Consider the following 21,013-nt stretch of genomic DNA (forward strand, 5'->3'; position numbering starts at 1 on the left):
ACGGCCGCGCATTCAGCTCCTGGGCCCTCGTCCGGACCTTGCACCTCGCTCTCTAACCCTCTCCACTTCTCTTTCTTCTTCCCCTCAAACCTCCTATTTCAACCTTTTGATAATCACCCCGCATTGCAAGTTGTTGTTGTTCAGGTGACAGGTTGTCTTTGAGGGTCGGTGTCGAAGGTTCGGCGCCCGCTGAGGAGACTAGTGCTACGTCTGGGATGTTCTCCATCGCCACCCGACTATCCGATCACTCCTCAGCCAGCAGTCCTCACGCTCCCTCTGAGGGGCTCTGTAACCTCCCCCCCACCCCCCTGACAGATACACCAACAACATACTTCCTGAAACATGGCAGTTTTATTGCAGAAAGATACATAGGAATTTACAGCAATCGTCATAATTACAAAGAGAATATTTGCTTCATTTGTCACACCTGGAGCACATCGATTTGTCCGTCTGCCTGTCCCTGATATTCCGATTGGGAGGGAGCGGAGCTGGGTGAGGCCGCCCTGCCTGACACACGTGTCCTACTCCTCGCCGCCAGGTCTCCAATCTGAGTGAGCAGCCCATCAAGAGGGTCCTCTCCCTGGATGCTCACATTCTGCAGCCTCTCCCCGTGTCCCCCTTCCTGGGGCCCCTCTCTGGGACAGTCAGGCACAAGCTCGGGTTTTACTTTATGGATTGTGTTGTTACTGGGTCGACAGTCACAGGCAGTGATAATCAGTGTCCAAAATCCTGGGCAGAGAGGTGAGTGAGTGCGAGGCCCTGGTCGCAGACTGCCCATGGCAGCAACGGTGAAGCAAAAATGGCAAACAGGCTGTACCCACCAGACCCGATCAGGAGAGAGCTGGATTCCGCCGACCAAAGCCACTCACCCACATTCAGTCAGCCAGTCTTTGTTCATTAGAGTTTGCTTGTGTAAATGTTGATGTGTCGGTATATGTGTACATGTGTACACATCTGTGTATGTGTCTGTGTGTGCACAATTGCACGTGTGTGTATGTCTGCACGTGTGTGCACATCGGTGTATACGTGTGCATGTTTGTGTGTACGTGTGCACCGTACAGACACCTCTGTGTATGCGTGTTTGTGTGTGCGTGTGCACCGTACAGACACCTCTGTGTGTACATGTGTTGTTTAGCAAACAGACAGTGGAAATTTCAGATTTTCCCATCATTATTTGCGTAGAATTTGCAAGCACAAAGTTTGATTCGGGTTTGATCATGGAGTTGCTCAGAAAGAGGGTGGAAAGCAGTATTCAGGCCTCCTGGCCGGAAAGTTGACCAAACTGCTTGGTGGATCCGGAAGCTTCCGCCATAAAGGCCTCAATCTCCTCGACGGTGCGTGGCACGCAGGTCAGCAGTTCCATCCCACTGGCTGTCACGGCAATGTCATCCTCGATACGCACCTGTGGAGAGAGCAGGAGCTCAGTGAAGTACACAAACAGGCTTCACCTCAATCCCATGTACACACATCGCAAAGGAGCTCAGAGACTGAATACAAACTCTTCAACCAATATGTGCAGAGAAAGATCCCACAAATTAAATAAAAGTCCACCGAAGCTATTTGAGGTGTTAGTGGAGGAATAAAATATTCCCTACTGCCCCAGCTCTTCCAACAGTGTCTCCAGCAACAAAACAGGCCCTTAGTTTAACAGACAGCTGCTCAGGCAGGGCAGCACTCCCTCTCACCGGCCCCGCAAGGAGAGGAACGGTGAGAAGGGTCTGAGGAGAGGGCAAGGGGATATGGCTACCTTTACCCCTGATCCTGCATACGCAAATCCCCGTCTAGTCCCTTGTTTTCTCCTTTCTTTTATTTTAGCATTTTTAATCCATGGATGATTTATGGACATGTGGCTTTAACGCAGCCTGCCACTTTAATTCGAGCAGAAACAGATGGTCTGTGCCTTTAATTCAAACAACACCAGGTTAAAGTCCAACAGGTTTGTTTCAAATCACTCAGAATTCACCTGAGGGAGGAGCAGCGCTCCGAAAGCTAGTGTTTGAAACAAACCTGTTGGACTTTAACCTGGTGTTGTAAGACTTCTTACTGTGCTCACCCCAGTCCAACGCCGGCATCTCCACATCATTTAATTCAAACAGAAGGATCCAGAAGGCTGTGCTGTTTTAGGCTGGCCATTGGAGATTGGCTGGGCTCAGTGCTGACTCAGTTTGATTGACATGGCTGGTGGCCAATGAATTGGCCCAAAAGGTTGTGCTCTGCCCTGTTACAGACGGTGATTGGATCTGAAATGGTGCAGAGGCCTGAGGAGCTCTCAGTTTAGTTTTGGCAGCTAAGAGAGAAGACCCACTCTCTTTTTTCTCCAGAAAGACTGTGATTCTGACCTGGCAGAAAGCCTGGGTGAATCGATTTACAGGAGAACCATTACAGGCTGTGCGGGAAAGGTGCAGAATCTGATAACTCTCCAGAAATATCCAGCTAATTCTCACCAAAAGGCCACTGTGGGAACCAGCTCTCTGCAGAAATTCTTTCTCCAGGAAAGGCAGAAGCCTGGAAGCAAAATTTGATTCGGAGCAAGGGGCCACTCCAGGTGAAGCTGAGAGTAATATTGCTAAACTGCAAGTAAGATCATTGCCGACTGTAAACCAAAGACTTTAATCCACAAGCACATTGTGAAGAATGCATGTGGGATGGACAATCCTGCCACTTATCTTTTGACATTCACCCTCCCCCCACCCCCACATCTGTGTTTCTCTTGAGTGTGCGGGTAGAGAGTGGGACAGTTAAAGCAGGTATCAGGTTAGCTTGTTATTCAGTTACATTTAGGGTATATTTCATTGTTATCCTTGTTATAAATAAACAGTAATTGTGTTTCAACCTACAAACCTAGTGACTGTAATTATTGGGCAGCCAAGGGCCAAAGAGTTTGGGAATTTGTACAATTATTGGTTAATTCACTTGTGTTATAACTCCTGGGCACATGGGGAATTCATACAATCCCATAGAATCCCTACTGTGCAGAAGGAGGCCATTCGGCTCACCTCGTCTGCACCAACCCTTGGGAAGAGCAACCTACCTCGGTCCAATCCCCTGCCCTGTCCCCGTAACCCAGTAACACCTTTGGACACTAAGGGCAATTTAACATGGCCAATCCACCTAACCTACACATCCTTGGACCGTGGGAGGAAACCGGAGAACCCGGAGGAAACCCACGCACACACGGGGAGGATGTGCACAGACAGTGACCCGGAGCCGGGATCGAACTTAGGTCCTCGGCACCATGAGGCAGCAGTGCTAACCAGTGCAATTGACCTCGCACTTCTTGCCCAGGGTAGTGTAACATAATTTGGGGGCTCGTCCGTGATCTTTGGAACGGTAAACGGCAAAGTTTTGGTTAAAGTGTAAATTAAAAGAGAGAGTTTGTCGTGGTGTAGCAGAATGGCTCGGAAACTGCAAGAGTTTTCTTCAGGTGGATGACTTATCTCTGGTTTCTTTAAAAGAGCTTTGAAAAGGCAAGCTAGTTGAATTGGTGGCATCAGGGATATTTTCTGGTGGGGACGTTGAGCTGGGGAGAGTTCGTCTGCAGGTGGAGCATGAAAAAGGAATAGAAATGGAGCTGAGGCAAACAGAGAAAGAAATGGAGATGGATATGAGGACGTTGCAATTAGAGAAAGGCCTTCAGCTTAAGGCAACTAGAAATGCGCATGAAGCTGCCAAAAAGCAGAGGGGAGCTTAATCCTAGAATGGGACCCAGTGGCGATATGTTTAAATTTAGACAGGTTCTCCCAAACCTCGACCAGAAAGAGGTAGAAACCTTTCTTAGGGCTTTTGAGAAAATAGCAACCCAAATGGAGTTGGCAAGAAAGTGGACATTACCCATGCCTGACGAGGTGGACACAGGAAGAAAGAAGTGGACATTACCCATGCCTGACGAGGTGGACACAGGAAGAAAGAAGTGGACATTACCCATGCCTGACGAGGTGGACACAGGAAGAAAGAAGTGGACATTACCCATGCCTGACGAGGTGGACACAGGAAGTTTATGCTTCCCTGCCCGAGGGGGAGTCTAAGAATTCTGACGAGGTAAGAAAGGCTACTCTGGGTCGATATGAATGGGTTCCCGAAGCATGTTGGCAAAGGTTTGTGAATTTAAAGAGCAGCTGGGGCAGTTGCAGAATTTGAAATGTTTAGGCAGAACAATTTTGATAGGTGGGTACGAGCATTAGGAGTTGCAACTACCAATGAGACTCTGAGAGAGGACATTGCCTTAGATGAATTTAAGAATTCCCTACTTCCTATAAGACCCCATGTTGAAGGCCAGAGGGTGAAGGCTGCTGGGAAAGCAGCAATTATGGATGACTATAATGAGCTGACCCGTAAATTTAAGCTGTGGCAATGGTGTTCCGAGCCCATCCACCCCGACCCCACAGCCCACCTCCTGGCCACCCGCTCGCTACTCCCCCGGCTCTGGCAGAGGCCCCCGGCCAGCGGCACAATTGTCAGCAAACTATGGTGATGTTGGACACTTTCCGTAACCTCCCTCTCTCCCCCTCAGCAGCCACCGCACCGGTTTCACGATTTCTAAAAGCACAAGTGAACCGCGCCCATCCCTGGCGGAGAATTGCAGAGTCCCCAGAGAATACTGGGTCGGCCCACGATGCAAACTGTGTACTAGATGTGCAGAGTGAAATGCATGAGACAGTTTACGAGATGACGGTGAATCGCGATCTGGCGTCAAATCGGCAGCTACCGCGATTTTGGTGTCAGAAGTTATTCTCTGCCCAATTGCATTTCCAGATTTCTGCGTTGGCTAATGGAGAATCCCCCCCCCCCCCCCCCCCACGTGTTTGTCTGTCTTGTGTGTGTCTGTGTGTAGGGGGTGGGGCACATTACAGTGGGTAGTAGGTATTCGTTTGTTGTTATCCAGTTGTATTTACTGCATATCTCAGGATAATCCTGGTTATAAACAATAATCGTGTTTACATTTACAGACCTGGTGACCGTGATTATTGGGCAGCCAAGGACCAAAGAGTTTAGGTATTTTTATCAGAATTATTGGTTAATTCATTTGTGTCGTGACTGCGGGGCCCTGGGGCTGGGATTGACCGTGCGCCAGCCCAGGGTGATTGTGTCGTGACTGCGGGGCCCTGGGGCTGGGATTGACCGTGCGCTAGCCCAGGGTGATTGTGTCGTGACTGCGGGGCCCTGGGGCTGGGATTTACCGTGCGCCAGCCCAGGGTGATTGTGTTGTGACTGCGGGGCCCTGGGGCTGGGATTGACCGTGCGCTAGCCCAGGGTGATTGTGTCGTGACTGCGGGGCCCTGGGGCTGGGATTGACCGTGCACTAGCCCAGGGTGATTGTGTCGTGACTGCGGGGCCCTGGGGCTGGGATTGACCGTGCGCTAGCCCAGGGTGATTGTGTCGTGACTGCGGGGCCCTGGGGCTGGGATTGACCGTGCGCTAACCCAGGGTGATTGTGCCGTGACTGCGGGGCCCTGGGGCTGGGATTGACCGTGCGCTAGCCCAGGGTGATTGTGTTGTGACTGCGGGGCCCTGGGGCTGGGATTTACCGTGCGCTAGCCCAGGGTGATTGTGTCGTGACTGCGGGGCCCTGGGGCTGGGATTGACCGTGCGCTAGCCCAGGGTGATTGTGTCGTGACTGCGGGGCCCTGGGGCTGGGATTTACCGTGCGCTAGCCCAGGGTGATTGTGTTGTGACTGCGGGGCCCTGGGGCTGGGATTGACCGTGCGCTAGCCCAGGGTGATTGTGTCGTGACTGCGGAGCCCTGGGGCTGGGATTTACCGTGCGCTAGCCCAGGGTGATTGTGTTGTGACTGCGGGGCCCTGGGGCTGGGATTTACCGTGCGCTAGCCCAGGGTGATTATGTCGTGACTGCGGGGCCCTGGGGCTGGGATTGACCGTGCGCTAGCCCAGGGTGATTTTGTCGTGACTGCGGGGCCCTGGGGCTGGGATTGACCGTGCGCTAGCCCAGGGTGATTATGTAGTGACTGCGGGGCCCTGGGGCTGGGATTTACCGTGCGCTAGCCCAGGGTGATTGTGCCGTGACTGCGGGGCCCTGGGGCTGGGATTTACCGTGCGCTAGCCCAGGGTGATTGTGTCGTGACTGCGGGTCCCTGGGGCTGGGATTTACCGTGCGCTAGCCCAGGGTGATTGTGTCGTGACTGCGGGGCCCTGGGGCTGGGATTCACCGTGCGCTAGCCCAGGGTGATTGTGTCGTGACTGCAGGGCCCTGGGGCTGGGATTTACCGTGCGCTAGCCCAGGGTGATTGTGTCGTGACTGCGGGGCCCTGGGGCTGGGATTGACCGTGCGCTAGCCCAGGGTGATTGTGTCGTGACTGCGGGTCCCTGGGGCTGGGATTTACCGTGCGCTAGCCCAGGGTGATTGTGTCGTGACTGCGGGGCCCTGGGGCTGGGATTTACCGTGCGCTAGCCCAGGGTGATTATGTCGTGACTGCAGGGCCCTGGGGCTGGGATTGACCGTGCGCTAGCCCAGGGTGATTGTGTCGTGACTGCAGGGCCCTGGGGCTGGGATTTACCGTGCACTCGCCCAGGGTGATTGTGCCGTGACTGCAGGGCCCTGGGGCTGGGATTGACCGTGCGCTAGCCCAGGGTGATTGTGTCGTGACTGCGGGGCCCTGGGGCTGGGATTGACCGTGCGCTAGCCCAGGGTGATTGTGTCGTGACTGCGGGGCCCTGGGGCTGGGATTGACCGTGCGCTAGCCCAGGGTGATTGTGTCGTGACTGCGGGTCCCTGGGGCTGGGATTGACCGTGCACTCGCCCAGGGTGTGGGAAACAAATCAGAATGTCGGGGGGCATTTGACAATCTGAAAACTGTGTTAACCACCGCACCAGTTTTGCCAATTTGGCCAAGCAATTTAAGGTGGCAATTGACGTTGGTGCTGGACTGTTGCAGGAAGGCGATGAAACATCGGAGCAGGAGGAGGCCATTCAGACCTTCAAGCCCTTCCCAGTTCCGTCTTTCATCATGATCATGGCTGATCATCCAACACAATCGCCTAATCCTGCTTTCCTCCATATCCATTGATCCCTTACCCTGATGCGACATCTAACGGCTTCTTGAACACATGCAATGTTTTGGCCTCAACTACTTCCTGTGGTAACGAATTCCACAGGCCGACCACTCTCTGGGTGAAAGGCCTTTTGGTCATTTGTCTCATAAACTAAATATTCATAAAAAGAAATATTTGACCATTGAGAAGGAGACAGTTTGGTTTTAGCGTCACATTTATGTTGCTGACAATTCATCGGAGACAATTATATATTCAGAATATAATGCATTAAAGTTTTTGGAAAAGTTTAAGGATTGAAGTGTAAGACTGTTTAGATGGAGTTTATTGCTCCAATCATTTAGCTTAAAAATTATACGTTTAGCAGGAAGAGAAAACGTGATTGCAGATGCTTTATCATGACTTTGCAATGTGACAAGACTGGGATGTTCCAAGGGGGAAAAGAAAGGCTGAAATGGACTATTCTCATGTTTAAATTTGCATGTTTAAATATAATATGACATGTATTTTATAGAGCATTAGTTGTGTTCAGTAATGAGAAATGTTTAGAGTTAAAAAGCTTTGGTAAATGAAGCCATTTGTTTATATTGCTGGTTCATTTCTTTTAAGGAGGGAGGTGTGATGAATGTAGGAGTCTCAAATATGGTGCAGTAAGGGTTAAACACCTGGGTTAGAGTGTGTGTGACTGCTGCAGTAGTGTTTTTTAAATTCTTGGTTTGAAAGACAGCTAGAGCCTGAGGTGCAATTAAAGCATCGTAAAAGTTTAGGCGAATGGACTTTTATTTACAGTAAGAGGGTTACCTGCAGTGTAGTTATTAGAGACATTGGGTTCAGCTTAGCAAGATGATGCAGTTAATAGGAGGAGCCAGGGGCTGATGCAGTCAGGTGTTGAGGTTTTCAGAGTTTTTGTTTTTGGCTGGAAGGGAAGCTGAGAAGGTTTCTGAAGAAATACAGCCAGAGATTCTGCATTATTCTGACAGGGAGTCAGGTCTCTTTCTTTAAAGCAGTCTTGAAAGATCACTCTTTCTCAGAGTGGAGTATTCAAGACATCGCTGTACAGCAAGTATTGCTGAGTGCTAACTGTATTTAAAAGTGGATTGAGATCTGAGATGGTTTTGTTGTTTGAGTGGGAGTAAAGATAGCAGTTAAGGGTTATTGTGTCACGGTATTGATTAGCATTGTTTAAGGGCTAATTGTAAACTACTTTCTGGTGTGATGTTAAATGTTTTAATTCTGTGTTAGTAACAATTTGTTTTGATTTACCCTATCCCTATTTTGCGTGAAATCACTCCTGGAGCGAGGTAGCCTTTCCTCAGTCTGACAAAATTAAAATAAAACATTGGGGTTTCTGTCCAGGACCCCCGTCACTGTTGGGGTCAGGTCGGGGATTGTAATAAAATCACTCTGGATTTCCTGCAGGAATGCTGGATTAAACTTTGATCTAGAAGGTGGCAGGACAAGAAGGTTATTAAAAAAGCAAACAACACCCATGACTACAGATTTCTAGCATACACAGTATTTAGTTTTTCTTACAGGACCCATCGTTTTGTTAATATGGGCGCAGAGGGCGTGGACACAGAGGGCCTGAGGGTGATATTTCAGAGGATTGCAGCAGACTCGATGGGCCAAATGGCCTCCTTCTGCACTGTGGGAATTCTATGGTTCTATAGTTAGAGTACACAATTCTCAATGACTGTTGATCGCAGCTCATAAGGTACAGGAGCAGAATTATGCCATTCGGCCCATCGAGTCTGCTCCACCATTCTATCATTCTATTCTACCCACAATGCTACAGACCAAGAGCTGGATTACTCAGCCAGAGCATCTCCTCCCTGGAACACATGGCCCAGGAGCGGGAGTCGGCAATTTAGCCTCCCGAGCCGAACACCCTCAATGTGATCCAGCTGGAGGACTGTCAGATTCTGGGCTCCAGGGAGAGAGGTTTAGGACGTCAAGGCCTTTGAGAGGGTGTTGAGGTGATTTCCCAGAATGAGGATGAGGAAGTTCAGTCCATGCGGAGGGACTGGAGAAACGAGGATTAATCTCCTCCGAGCGGGGAAGGTGAAGGAGATATTAATCAAGGTGTTCGAAATCACAAAGCCCCTGATACGAGCAAATACTTTAACAGGATCGACAGCCAGGGGGACACAGATTTAAGGGGATTTCCACGAGAACTAGCATGAACATCAGAAACACGTTTAGAGAGGGAGTAGTTGTGATCTGGGATTCCCGAGCTGAAAGACCAATGGAAGCAAAGTCACCAAGGGGCTGGTTTATCCGCAGCCCCGGGCCGAAATCGCGTTTGCCACGGGGGAGGTGAATAACTTTCACGGTGAAATTGGGCCCGGCTCCGGTCCTCCAGGACCCGAGAATCGGCGTGTTCACGGAGTACTCCGCGTGGCAGGGGGGCGGCATTGCCACAGGCCGGCCCAGCGATCCTCCCATCCCGACCGGCCGAGTTCCCGATGGCGTGGTTCTAACCACCTATTGCCGTTTGGGAAGCTCGCGTGGCGGCTGCGGACTCAGTCTGGTGGGGGGCGGGATCGGGCACGGGGGGGGAGGGGTGCAGCTGGGGTACAGATCGGACAGGTCGGATCTTCAGGCGCGTGGCCGATCGGCAGGGCCTACTACATTTCCGGCTGCCTCCGCGGTCCGTGTCCGCCATGGCGCTCGGTGTGGCTGCTGGAGGCCGCCGCCAGGCGCTAGTCCAACCCGGACGTGCGGGGGCCGTATCCGCAGCTAAAGCTGCGGGAATCACTCCGGGTCCCTGCTCGCCCCCGGAAGGTGAGTGAATTGGTTTATCTTTTTTTGAGGAAACTCGGGAGTGAAACGCCAATGTTTTTACGCTGGCGCCGGGGAGAATACAGTCCAATATGTTGCACAAGAAAATCATGATGTGGAGATGCCGGCGTTGGACTGGGGTGAGCACAGTACGAAGTCTTACAACACCAGGTTAAAGTCCAACAGGTTTGTTTCGATGTCACTAGCTTTCGGAGCGCTGCTCCTTCCTCAGGTGAATGAAGAGGTCTGTTCCAGAAACACATATATAGACAAATTCAAAGATGCCAGACAATGCTAGGAATGCGAGCATTAGCAGGTGATTAAATCTTTACAGATCCAGAGATGGGGTAACCCCAGGTTAAAGAGGTGTGAATTGTCTCAAGCCAGGACAGTTGGTAGGATTTCGCAGGCCAGATGGTGGGGGATGAATGTAATAACAAAGAACAAACAAAGAACAAAGAAATGTACAGCACAGGAACAGGCCCTTCGGCCCTCCAAGCCCGTGCCGACCATACTGCCCGACTAAACTACAATCTTCTACACTTCCTGGGTCCGTATCCTTCTATTCCCATCCTATTCATATATTTGTCAAGATGCCCCTTAAATGTCCCTATCGTCCCTGCTTCCACTACCTCCTCCGGTAGTGAGTTCCAGGCACCCACTACCCTCTGCGTAAAAAACTTGCCTCGTACATCTACTCTAAACCTTGCCCCTCTCACCTTAAACCTATGCCCCCTAGTAATTGACCCCTCTACCCTGGGGAAAAGCCTCTGACTATCCACTCTGTCTATGCCCTTCATAATTTTGTATACCTCTATCAGGTCGCCCCTCAACAATGCGACATGAATCCCAGGTCCCGGTTGAGGCCGCACTCATGTGTGCAGAACTTGGCTATAAGTTTCTGCTCGGCGATTCTGCGTTGTCGCGGGTCCTGAAGGCCGCCCGGAGATCAGAGGCTGAATGCCCTTGACTGCTGAAGTGTTCCCCGACTGGAAGGGAACATTCCTGCCTGGTGATTGTTGCGCGATGTCCGTTCATTCGTTGTCGCAGCGTCTGCATGGTCTCGCCAATGTACCACGCTTCGGGACATACCTGCCTGCAGCGTATGAGGTAGACAACGTTGGCCGAGTCGCACGAGTATGTACCGCGTACCTGGTGGGTGGTGTTCTCACGTGTAATAGTGGTATCCAAGAAAATCAGATCAACGTGAGCCGGGCTCAACCATTCAATCAGGAATAATGAGGAGAGTGAAGAACGTGTAGTATTCTGTCAGGTCGAAGCTCATTGCTCTGGTGCCTCGGGGGTTCAAACGCCAGGCCAGGCAGGAAGGGGTTAACTCCGCTGTTCCCCCTCAGAGACTGACACAATTTGCTGCTGTGAGCAGTTGTGCCAATCAGGTCCAAATTAATCTGTGATTTATTACACACCCCAAACTTCTCCAACTTTAAAACAAAACGCACCAACACTGATTTTACATTGTCCTATCTTATCACCAGCTCTCAAACCAATCACAGAGCATTCAATAAACCTCCTATCAGATCAGGTGCAAATCCAACAGGCAGTAAACTGGAGGTTACTCCCACGCGATTGCCGTAGTAATTATTCCCTGACCTCGCACTACAGTCTGAGTAAAAATAGCCTCCCACACCTCACCTGCTCACCTGCTCAGGGCCAACAAATTAGAACATGTCCTTGAGACACAGAATCGCTCCACTCCCTCCAACTTTTATACAACACGGGTTAGAGAGGGTGGTGTCATCAAACACTCCCAGGACAGGTACAGCACGGGGTTAGATACAGAGTAAAAGTCCCTCTACACTGTCCCAATCAAACACTCCCAGGACAGGTACAGCACGGGGTTAGATACAGAGTAAAGCTTAGTCTACACTGTCCCCATCAAACACTCCCAGGACAGGTACAGCACGGGATTAGATACAGAGTAAAGCTCCCTCCATACTGTCCCCATCAAACACTCCCAGGACAGGTACAGCACGGGGTTAGATACAGAGTAAAGCTCCCTCTACACTGTCCCCATCAAACTCTCCCAGGACAGGTACAGCACGGGGTTAGATACAGAGCAAAGCTCCCTCTACACTGTCCCCATCAAACACTCCCAGGATAAGTACAGCACGGGGTTAGATACAGAGTAAAGCTCCCTCTACACTGTCCCCATCAAACACTCCCAGGACAGGTACAGCACGGGGTTAGATACAGAGTAAAGCTCTCTCTACACTGTCCCCATCAAACACTCCCAGGACAGGTGCAGCACGGGGTTAGATAGAGTAAAGCTCCCTCTACACTGTCCCCATCAAACACTCCCAGGACAGGTGCAGCACGGGGTTAGATACAGAGTAAAGCTCCCTCTACACTGTCCCCATCAAACACTCCCAGGACAGGTGCAGCACGGGGTTAGATACAGAGTAAAGCTCCCTCTACACTGTCCCCATCAAACACTCCCAGGACAGGTACAGCACGGGGTTAGATACAGAGTAAAGCTCCCTCTACACTGTCCCCATCAAACACTCCCAGGACAGGTGCAGCACGGGGTTAGATACAGAGTAAAGCTCCCTCTACACTGTCCCCATCAAACACTCCCAGGACAGGTGCAGCACGGGGTTAGATACAGAGTAAAGCTCCCTCTACCCTGTCCCCCTGTTTTCGCTGAATGAAAGATGAAGAGGAAATGACAGACAGACGTCGCTCTGCACTATAGCGCAGATACAATGGGATAAATATTGCTGCCACGTTCTGTGGAACCATCCGTTGCAAACATTAATGAATACTCACGCCACCAAATCCTCGGAATCGAGCAAGGACGTTTTTATTGATGAAACAAGCCTGGGCTGGGTCTGCAAGTGCCTGATCCAAGACACTGTTGATGAAGTAGATTCCAGGCTCTATGGTCAGAACCATCCCCTGTATCAGGTTGCGGGTCGTGCGAAGGCTGCGGAGACCTGGCTCATCAATACGCTCCACACCCTGGAATACAGCAATGAACAGTCACCAACTCAGGACACGCAAAGCAGGAGGACACTGCTCCAGTCGGTTATAACCCCCCACTGCCCCTTACACCCCCCACTGCCCCTTACACCCCCCACTGCCCCTTACACCCCCCCCACTGCCCCTTACACCCCCCCCACTGCCCCTTACACCCCCCACTGCCCCTTACACCCCCCACTGCCCCTTACACCCCCCCCCCACTGCCCCTTACACCCCCCACTGCCCCTTACACCCCCCACTGCCCCTTACACCCCCCCCACTGCCCCTTACACCCCCCACTGCCCCTTACACCCCCCACTGCCCCTTACACCCCCCCCACTGCCCCTTACACCCCCCCCACTGCCCCTTACACACACCCTGCCCCTTACACCCCCCACTGCCCCTTACACCCCCCCCACTGCCCCTTACACCCCCCACTGCCCCTTACACCCCCCCCACTGCCCCTTACACCCCCCACTGCCCCTTACACCCCCCACTGCCCCTGACACCCCCCACTGCCCCTGACACCCCCCACTGCCCCTTACACACACCCTGCCCCTTACACCCCCCACTGCCCCTTACACCCCCCCACTGCCCCTTACACCCCCCACTGCCCCTTACACCCCCCCACTGCCCCTTACAGCCCCCTCTGCCCCTTACACCCCCCCCCCACTGCCCCTTACACCCCCCCCCACTGCCCCTTTCACCCCCCCCACTGCCCCTTACACCCCCCCACTGCCCCTTACACCCCCACTGCCCCTTACACCCCCCACTGCCCCTTACACCCCCCCCCACTGCGCCTTACACCCCCCCACTGCCCTTACACCCCCACTGCCCCTTACCCCCCCCCCACTGCCCCTTACTCCCCCCACTGCCCCTTACTCCCCCCACTGCCCCTTACACCCCCCACTGCCTTACACCCCCCCATTGCCCCTTACACCCCCCCCCACTGCCCCTTACACACCCCACTGCCCCTTACCCCCCCACTGCCCCTTACTCCCCCCACTGCCCCTTACAACCCCCACTGCCCCTTACAACCCCCACTGCCCCTTACACCCCCCACTGCCCCTTACACCCCCCACTGCCCCTTACACCCCCCCACTGCCCCTTACACCCCCCACTGCCCCTTACATACCCCCCACTGCCCCTTACATACTCCCCACTGCCCCTTACCCCCCCACTGCCCCTTACTCCCCCCACTGCCCCTTACTCCCCCCACTGCCCCTTACCCCCCCCACTGCCCCTTACTCCCCCCACTGCCCCTTACACCCCCCCCATTGCCCCTTACACTCCCCCACTGCCCCTTACACACCCCACTGCCCCTTACCCCCCCACTGCCTCTTACACCCCCCCACTGCCCCTTACACTCCCCACTGCCCCTTACACCCCCCCACTGCCCCTTACACCCCCCCCCACTGCCCCTTACACCCCCCCCACTTCGCCTTACACCCCACTGCCCCTTACACCCCCCCCCACTGCCCCTTACACCCCCCCCCACTGCCCCTTACACCCCCCCCACTGCCCCTTACACCCCCCCACTGCCCCTTACACCCCCCCACTGCCCCTTACACCCCCCCACTGCCCCTTACATCCCCCGCTGCCCCTTCCACCCCCCCCCCCCACTGCGCCTTACACCCCCCACTGCCCCTTACCCCCCCCCCCCCCGCTGCCCCTGCCACCCCCCCCACTGCCCCTTACCCTCCCACTGCCCCTGCCACCCCCCCCACTGCCCCTTACCCCCCCCCCCCACTGCCCCTGCCACCCCCCCCACTGCCCCTTACCCCCCCCACTGCCCCTTATACCCCCCACTGCCCCTTACACCCCCCCACTGCCCCTTACACCCCCCCACTGCCCCTTACAAACCCCCACTGTCCCTTAAACCCCCCCACTGCCCCTTACCCCCCCACTGCCCCTTACCCCCCCACTGCCCCTTACACCCCCCCCACTGCCCCTTACACCCCCCCCACTGCCCCTTACACCCCCCCCACTGCCCCTTACACCCCCCCCACTGCCCCTTACCCCCCACTGCCCCTTACACCCCCCCACTGCCCCTTACACCCCCCACTGCCCCTTACACCCCCCCACTGCCCCTTACACCCCCCCACTGCCCCTACACCCCCCCCACTGCCCCTTACACCCCACCCACTGCCCCTTACACCCCCCCACTGCCCCTTACACCCCCCACTGCCCCTTACGCCCCCCCCACTGCCCCTTACGCCCCCCCCACTGCCCCTTACAACCCCCCACTGCCCCTTACACCCCCCACTGCATCTTACACCCCCCCACTGCCCCTTACACCCCCCCTGCCCCTTACACCCCCCACTGCCCCTTACACCCCCCTGCCCCTTACAACCCCCCACTGCCCCTTACACCCCCCCCCCACTGCCCCTTACACCCCCCACTGCCACTTACACCCCCCCACTGCCCCTTACTACCCCCCTGCCCCTTACACCCCCCCACTGCCCCTTACACCCACCCTCTGCCCCTTACACCCCCCCACTGCCCCTTACACCCCCCACTGCCCCTTAAACCCCCCCACTGCCCCTTACACCCCCCCTGCCCCTTACACCCCCTGCCCCTTACACCCCCCACACTGCCCCTTACCCCCCCCACTGCCCCTTACACCCCCCTGCCCCTTACCCCCCCCCACTGCCCCTTACACCCCCCCACTGCCCCTTACACCCCCCCACTGCCCCTTACACCCCCCCTGCCCCTTACACCCCCCCACTGCCCCTTACCCCCCCCACTGCCCTTACACCCCCCCTGCCCCTTACACCCCCCTGCCCCTTACACCCCCCTGCCCCTTACACCCCCCCACTGCGCCTTACATTCCCACTGCCCCTTACACCCCCCCCCACTGCCCCTTACACCCCCCACTGCCCCTTACACACCCCACTGCCCCTTACACCTCCCCCACTGCCCCTTACACACCCCACTGCCCCTTACACCCCCCCACTGCCCCTTACACCCCCCACTGCCCCTTACACCCCCCTACTGCCCCTTACACCCCCCACTGCCCCTTACACCCCCCCACTGCCCCTTACACCCCCCCACTGCCCCTTACACCCCCCCACTGCCCCTTACACCCCCCCACTGCCCCTTACACCCCCCACTACCCCGTATACCCCCCACTGCCCTGTTACACCCCCACTGCCCCTTACACCCCCCCACTGCCCCTTACACCCCCCCACTGCCCCTTACACCCCCCCACTGCCCCTTACACCCCCCCACTGCCCCTTACACCCCCACTGCCCCTTACACCCCCTTACACGCCCCCCTCCCCGCACCATCCCCTTACACCTTCCTGCCGCCCTGTTACATCTCCGATGATGCGGTAACACCCACAACTGCCCCGTAAACGCCGCTGCTCCGTTACACCCCCGGCCGCCCCATTACACCTTCATTTCCCCATTACACTCCCCCTTACCTCATTACACTCCCCAGTGCCTCATTACACTCCCCGAGCGAAATTCTCCAGAAACGGCGCGATGTCCGCCGACTGGCGCCAAAACGGCGCAACTCAGTCGGGCATCGCGCCGCCCCAAAGGTGCGGAATGCTCCGCATCTTTGGGGGCCGAGCCCCAACATTGAGGGGCTAGGTCGGCGCCGGGCGAATTTCCGCCCCGCCAGCTGGCGGAAACGGCCTTTGGTGCCCCGCCAGCTGGCGCGGAAATGACATCTCCGGGCGGCGCATGCGCGGGAGCGTCAGCGGCCGCTGACAGTTTCCCGCGCATGCGCAGTGGAGGGAGTCTCTTCTGCCTCCTCCATGGTGGAGACCGTGGGGAGGCGGAAGGGAAAGAGTGCTCCCACGGCACAGGCCCGCCCGCGGATCGGTGGGCCCCAATCGCGGGCCAGGCCACCGTGGAGACACCCCCCGGGGCCAGATCGCCCTGCGCCCCCCCCAGGACCCCGGAGCCCGCCCGCGCCGCCTTGTCCCGCCGGTAAGGTAGGTGATTTAATTTATGCCGGCGGGACAGGCATTTTAGCGGTGGGACTTCGGCCCATCCGGGCCGGAGAATCGAGCGGGGGGGCCGCCAACCGGCGCGGCCCGATTCCCACCCCCGCCGAATCTCTGGTGCCGGAGACATCGGCAACCGGCGGGGGCGGGATTCACGCCAGCCCCCAGCGATTCTCCGACCCGGCGGGGGGTTGGAGAATCTCACCCCCCCCATTACCCAGTTATACTCTCCATTTCCACATTACTCTTCCTGTCGCCCCATTACACCCCGCCATTGCCCTGTTACATCCCCCACCGCTCCGTTACTATCCCTGCCATCCAGTTACACTCCCCGCTGCTGGTTTACAACCCCCATTACACCTCTTTCCGCCTGGTTACACCCCCCAATCACCCTGTTACACTCCCCATCTCCCTGTTACACTCCCCATCTCCCTGTTACACTCCCCATCTCCCTGTTACACTCCCCATCGTCCTGTTACACTCCCCGTCAGCCCGTTACATCCCCACTGCCCTATTATAACCTCCCCATTTTGTTACAACCTCACCGCCCCGTTACATCACCTGCCGCCCTGTTACATGCCCCATCGCCCCATTACACTCCCCACCGCACTGTTACACACCCACTGTCCTGTTACAGTCCACCGTTGTCCCATTAAACATTCACCATCGCCAAATTACACTCCTGTCACCCCATTATCCTCTGCTGCCCGTTACACCCCTACTGCCCCATTACAGTGCACTGTCACCCCGTCACACTCTCTGTCGCCCCGTCACACTCTGTCGCCTCGTTACACTCCTCGTCGCTCCGTTACACTCCCCGCCGCCCTGTTACATTCCCCCATTGCCCTGTTACACCCCCTGCCGCCCTGTTACACCCCGTGCTGCCCTGTTACACCCCCTGCCGCCCTGTTACACTCCCCGCTGCCCTGTTACACTCCCCGCCGCCCTGTTACGCTCCCCGCCGCCCTGTTACGCCCCCTGCCGCCCTGTTACACCCCCTGCCACCCTGTTACACCCCCTGCCACCCTGTTACACTCCCCGCTGCCCTGTTACACCCCCTGCCACCCTGTTACACCCCCTGCCACCCTGTTACACCCCCTGCCACCATGTTACACTCCCCGCTGCCCTGTTACACTCCCCGCTGCCCTGTTACACCCCCTGCCACCCTGTTACACCCCCTGCCACCATGTTACACTCCCCGCTGCCCTGTTACACCCCCTGCCACCCTGTTACACTCCCCGCTGCCCTGTTACACTCCCCGCTGCCCTGTTACACTCCCCGCTGCCCTGTTACACCCCCTGCCACCCTGTTACACCCCCTGCCACCCTGTTACACCCCCTGCCACCCTGTTACATTCCCCCACTGCCTAATTAAAGTCCACCGTTGCCCCGTTGCACACAGCCCGCTGCCCAATTGCAGTTTGACGGTGACGGTGACGGTGAGTGCTAATCCAGCCCTTAATGGATTGCTGTAAAAACTAAGCTTACGGTTGAAGATTTACAGAATGTACAAATACATTTATCCCAGTGAAGCAACGCGAGTCACACTGGACAATCGCCCAAAACTGAAGCTGCCAAATGAATCTTATGTATATAATTTACAAATCTGGCAATTAATCCGCTGGAACTAAACATTAAAAATGAATTCCAAAGCTGTTGATTATCAGCGATTTATGAATTACTGATACCCTGATCGCTCCATTCACGTGGGATCACGGAGACTGCACGTGATTTACTGGGAGGAGATAGAGGAAGAGAGCGAGAGAGAAGAAAGGAGAAGAGGGAGAAAGGGGAGAGCGGGAAGGAGGAGAGAGGGAAGGAGGAGAGAGAGATGAGAGAGGGAGAGAAAGGGAGGGAAGGAGAGGGAAGGAGAGGGAGAGAAAGGGAGGGAGAGAGTGGGGCAGCACGGTGATGCAGTGGTTAGCACTGCTGCCTCACAGCGCCGAGGTCCCAGGTTCGATCCCGGCTCTGGGTCACTGTCCGTGTGGAGTTTGCACATTCTCCCCGTGTCTGCGGGGTTTCGCCCCCACAACCCAAAGATGTGTAGGGTAGGTGGATTGGCCGCGCTAAATTGCCCCTTAATTGGAAAAAATGAATTCGGTACTCTAAATGTTTTTAAAAAGGGAGGGAGAGAGGATGAAAGAGAGGGAGGGAAGGAAGAGAGGGTGCAGGAGTGGGGGAGGAGAGTGAGAAAGAAGATTGCATGGGGACTATCAGCCTGGGATCTTTCTCTGCCTGAATAGCACCTGATTGCGGCTGAGGTGTGATGCACACTATAGACAAATAGTTTGTCAGCTCTGGCCGTTCTGGTTCACACTCTGGTTGAACACCCAGCAGAAGGGAACCAGTTTTCCAGGCAGGGTCAACACCTACCTGAGGGGAATGCAAAGGGAGTGAGATCGGTTTAGCTGCAAGCTGAGCCTATGGCAGACAAAGAGTTAAAGCTGGACTCGATCCTCATTGCGTGTGATTGAAGGGAATGGAGTAGCACTGACCTCTGGGAATCCGCCAACATCATGGACGTCACATCCAAGCAGATGACCCAGACCATGGGGCATGAATATTGCTCCTAAATAGACTTTCATCATGTCCGCCACATTGCCTTGTAGAATGCCAATCCTTGTCAACTCTTCCAGCTGCACTCTCTCAGCGAGGCGATGCATGTCTGGCCAGCTGACCCCTTGTTAAAACACAAACAGGGAGACACGTCAGGAATTCAAACAAAAATGCACAAAATAAATCTATTGCTGAGGCTGCAAAGTGACAAAACCTTTACAGACCCGGTTCTCCCCTCACACCCCACCCCCTCCATTCCACTCCCCCCACCCCCTCCATTCCCCTCCCCTCACCCCCTCCATTCCACTCCCCTCACACCCTCCATTCCACTCCCCCCACCCCCTCCATTCCACTCCCCCCACCCCCTCCATTCCACTCCCCTCACCCCCTCCATTCCACTCCCCTCACCCCACCCCCTCCATTCCACTCCCCTCACCCCCTCCATTCCACTCCCCCCACCCCCTCCATTCCACTCCCCCCACCCCCTCCATTCCACTCCCCTCACCCCCTCCATTCCACTCCCCCCACCCCCTCCATTCCACTCCCCCCACCCCCTCCATTCCACTCCCCCCACCCCCTCCATTCCACTCCCCCCACCCCCTCCATTCCACTCCCCCCACCCCCTCCATTCCACTCCCCCCACCCCCTCCATTCCACTCCCCCCACCCCCTCCATTCCACTCCCCCCACCCCCTCCATTCCACTCCCCTCACCCCCTCCATTCCACTCCCCTCACCCCCTCCATTCCACTCCCCTCACCCCCTCCATTCCACTCCCCTCACCCCACCCCCTCCATTCCACTCCCCTCACCCCCTCCATTCCACTCCCCCCACCCCCTCCATTCCACTCCCCTCACCCCCTCCATTCCACTCCCCTCACCCCCTCCATTCCACTCCCCTCACCCCACCCCCTCCATTCCACTCCCCTCACCCCCTCCATTCCACTCCCCTCACCCCCTCCATTCCACTCCCCTCACCCCCTCCATTCCACTCCCCTCACCCCCTCCATTCCACTCCCCCCACCCCCTCCATTCCACTCCCCTCACCCCCTCCATTCCACTCCCCTCACACCCCACCCCCTCCATTCCACTCCCCTCACCCCCTCCATTCCACTCCCCTCACGCCCTCCATTCCTCTCCCCTCTCCCCCTCCAATTCCCCTCTCCCCCTCCAATTCCCCTCTCCCCCTCCAATTCCACTCTCTCACTCCTCCTACCCTCCAATTCTACTCCCCTCTCACCTTCCTGCTCTAACCCGAGTCTTACAGGGTCGGGATGATTAAAGACCCCATCGATCTTGCAGAATACGAGCTCCCCGAGGAAGGGGCGATGACCCCTGAACAATACTTGGCTTTGCATAAATGGTCGGCCAGTAAGGCAGCAACTGGAGGTGACCCAGTAGGGAGCTGCTGGAGCTGTATTGAGTGGCCCAGTAGGGAGCTGCTGGAGCTGTATTGAGGTGGCCCAGTAGGGAGCTGCTGGAGCTGTATTGCGGTGGCCCAGTAGGGAGCTGCTGGAGCTGTATTGAGGTGGCCCAGTAGGGAGCTGCTGGAGCTGTATTGAGGTGACCCAGTAGGGAGCTGCTGGAGCTGTATTGAGGTGGCCCAGTAGGGAGCTGCTGGAGCTGTATTGAGTGGCCCAGTAGGGAGCTGCTGGAGCTGTAATGAGGTGGCCCAGTAGGGAGCTGCTGGAGCTGTATTGAGGTGGCCCAGTAGGGAGCTGCTGGAGTTGTAATGAGGT

At 55.8% G+C, this 21,013-nt stretch overlaps 1 protein-coding gene across 7 annotated transcripts in view; it reads right to left on the reverse strand.

Moving 5' to 3' along the window:
- Nucleotides 1-332: 332 nt before the first annotated feature.
- pepd (peptidase D) overlaps nt 333-21,013 on the reverse strand; it is a 720,447-nt gene continuing 699,766 nt past the window's right edge. For all 7 annotated transcript variants that reach the window (XM_072517763.1, XM_072517762.1, XM_072517760.1 and 4 more), the window contains 3 exons: nt 19,217-19,401; nt 12,573-12,764; nt 333-1,402 (listed from right to left, as the gene is read on the reverse strand). In XM_072517763.1, coding sequence (XP_072373864.1) covers nt 1,253-1,402; nt 12,573-12,764; nt 19,217-19,401 — 527 coding nt within the window. In that variant the 3' untranslated portion in view covers nt 333-1,252. The remainder of the gene's footprint in view (nt 1,403-12,572; nt 12,765-19,216; nt 19,402-21,013) is intronic.

Source organism: Scyliorhinus torazame, chromosome 10 (genome assembly GCF_047496885.1).
Source record: "Scyliorhinus torazame isolate Kashiwa2021f chromosome 10, sScyTor2.1, whole genome shotgun sequence".
In the NCBI taxonomy this organism is placed as follows: Eukaryota; Metazoa; Chordata; class Chondrichthyes; order Carcharhiniformes; family Scyliorhinidae; genus Scyliorhinus; species Scyliorhinus torazame.